The sequence below is a fragment of the Cynara cardunculus genome (genome assembly GCF_001531365.2).
Source record: "Cynara cardunculus var. scolymus isolate 2C chromosome LG 1, CcrdV1, whole genome shotgun sequence".
Lineage (NCBI taxonomy): Eukaryota > Viridiplantae > Streptophyta > Magnoliopsida > Asterales > Asteraceae > Cynara > Cynara cardunculus.
The window spans coordinates 3,713,772-3,716,163 of NC_037528.1; the positions used below are offsets into that span (position 1 = coordinate 3,713,772).

General features: G+C 39.1%; 1 protein-coding gene across 1 annotated transcript; it reads right to left on the bottom strand.

Annotated features, from left to right (window-relative positions):
• Window positions 1-1,139: 1,139 nt before the first annotated feature.
• On the bottom strand, window positions 1,140-2,383 carry LOC112521322 (probable LRR receptor-like serine/threonine-protein kinase At3g47570). The gene is made up of 3 exons (XM_025130108.1): window positions 2,273-2,383; window positions 1,574-2,180; window positions 1,140-1,478 (listed from the first exon to the last, which is right to left on the bottom strand). Exons 1-3 carry the CDS (start codon window positions 2,342-2,344, stop codon window positions 1,159-1,161), a joined length of 999 nt encoding a protein of 332 aa, XP_024985876.1. The 5' UTR covers window positions 2,345-2,383; the 3' UTR covers window positions 1,140-1,158.
• Between the last annotated feature and the right edge of the window lie 9 nt (window positions 2,384-2,392).

Sequence of the window (2,392 nt, forward strand, 5' to 3'; positions counted from 1 at the left end):
AAAGAATTGGGAGTAAATAGCAACTAATAATATTCAACTCACCATCTGCAGAAGAAAATAACACCTTGTACATTTTCTRCTACACAATTAAGCAACTGCTCAAGCAAGTATCCTGATAACATGAAGTACAAAGGTCAATCTTGAGAAAGCAATGTGCAACATTAATTTTTAATACAATGTCTGGCAGATACTGAATTATTTAGTACAGAATGAAAAATGGTAYTGTTTTGGCAATTAATAGTACTGTTTTTGGGCCTTTTTCACATTGTTCAGTGAGAAATGAGATATGCAGTTATCCTAATCTGTCTACCATTAAAAAGCAAGTCTCGTGTAACAGGGACACAAAAATGATGTGGATTACTCTGTTTGTGATCTAGTTCAACATGGTGCAGGGGAATGGCCTTCCCAATGGACAGTAACAGCAGGGAYGGTGGACGAACTGTCCTGGTTATGATGCACTAGAGGAGGTTTAGGGAAAGGCAAAGCTGATTGCAGACCCTATCCAACGGGAAAAAAAAAGAGCAGAAACCATCAAACAACAAAGAGATTAGGGAAGCAGAAGGAAGACCGTGCAGACCTGCAGCCTGGTAACAGGATGACTCACTGTGTGTTTTTATACTTCCCCTTCTGTTTTGTTTAAAGTAACTGGTGTGGCTGCTTTTCTTTTAACTTGTGTTTATTTTGGTTATTGGTAACGTGGTGCGGAGGATGTTACGACTTTTGCTTAGAATTTTGGATTAGTGCACACCACATTAACATTTGGGGTCCGTCCCGTTTGTTGAGYGGACAACTAGACATGTCGATTAGGTGTATTCTTTTATTATCTTTTAATATGTGTTTTAAGTGTTACACACTGGTTAGGGCTTGGACACTTTCTCTTCAATATATGTTGGAATCCACTTCTATCCCATATGGCCCTTTTGGATATTAATTTAATAGGGTTCCACATTCTCACATGGTATCAGAGTCAAAGGTCACCATATAGACATTTTTGCTCAGAATTTTGCCCTGTCTTCCCCTTAAATATGATTATGAAAATATAATATATGATTACTTTATTTGTTTATTCAATACATGCTACCATCAGTCTACCACATATCATCTTAGAGATAAGAAACAAACATTTATTTAGATTCAGACACATTTATAGCTTTACATTTATGGGTGGAGGTTTGAGAAGAGCTCATGGATAACGGTACCAATATCCATTCGATCTTTTGGAGACTCAGAAGAGCATCTCACTCCAATTTCCACTAATRAAATCAAACACCTTTCTTTGACTTCATCACGTAGAAGCATTGGATCCACAATCTGAAGCACAAAACCACCAGCCAAGGCACTTGTGGCATAGGAATGCAGGCTAAGGCCTTCAACGAACATTGGATCAATGGGCTTTTTCCCTGTCAACATCTCTAACAATAGTATCCCGTAGCTATATATGTCTCCACTGGTCGAGACTTCATTTCCGACTCCGTATTCTGCAACTTACATAGAATTATTCACGTAGTAAAATAGAGATTATAACATAAAAAAAAATCAATTGGAGTCATTGGACTAGTTATCAACAATTTACCTGGAGGTGCATATCCAATGGTTCCTCTGACATGACTTGAGCTACCATTGTTTGCATCAGAAAGTTCGTCAAGGTAAAGGATTTTTGCGAGCCCGAAATCTCCAACATGAGCAACCATGTCAGCATCCAATAAAATGTTGCTTGGCTTCAAATCACGATGAACGACAACATTTCCACAATGATAATGTAGATAATCAAGAGCACAAGCCACATCTTTGGCAATGCTTATTCTTTGAACAAGATCAAGTTGATGCAACTGATCATGAGGCAAATGGTCTAGTGTCGTGCTTGTGTGCAACCAAGTCTCAAGACTCCCATTTGGCATGAAATCGTACACTAAGGCCTTGAAATCATTTCCTTGGAAATCGAGACTCGAGCAAGAAGTGATAACCTTCACCAGATTGCGATGACGAATATTTCTCAAGGCTTCGCATTCAGCCATGAAACTCCTGGAACCTCCTCGGCTTTGGAGGTTTAGTACTTTGATAGCCACTGTCAAACCATTTTCATCAAGAACTCCTTTATAAACCGAAGCAAAACCTCCTGTACCGATCAGATTTGCTGCAGAGAACTCTTCGGTCGCTTTGAAAAGCCTTGCATATGAAATCTTCTCAAAAGATTCAGTCAATGTTGATTCTGATGGTTTATSTCTCTTCTTTTTACAACAATAGAACAAGACGAATGACACCAGAGCCAGACCTGCAACAGTGGATGATAGTGAAATCGCCAGAACAACACGAAGAGAGAGCTTTCTACTTCTTTTGGAGTCATTAGTTCTGCATATTGGTAGGTGAAGCTCAGGTATTCCCCCACAAAGTC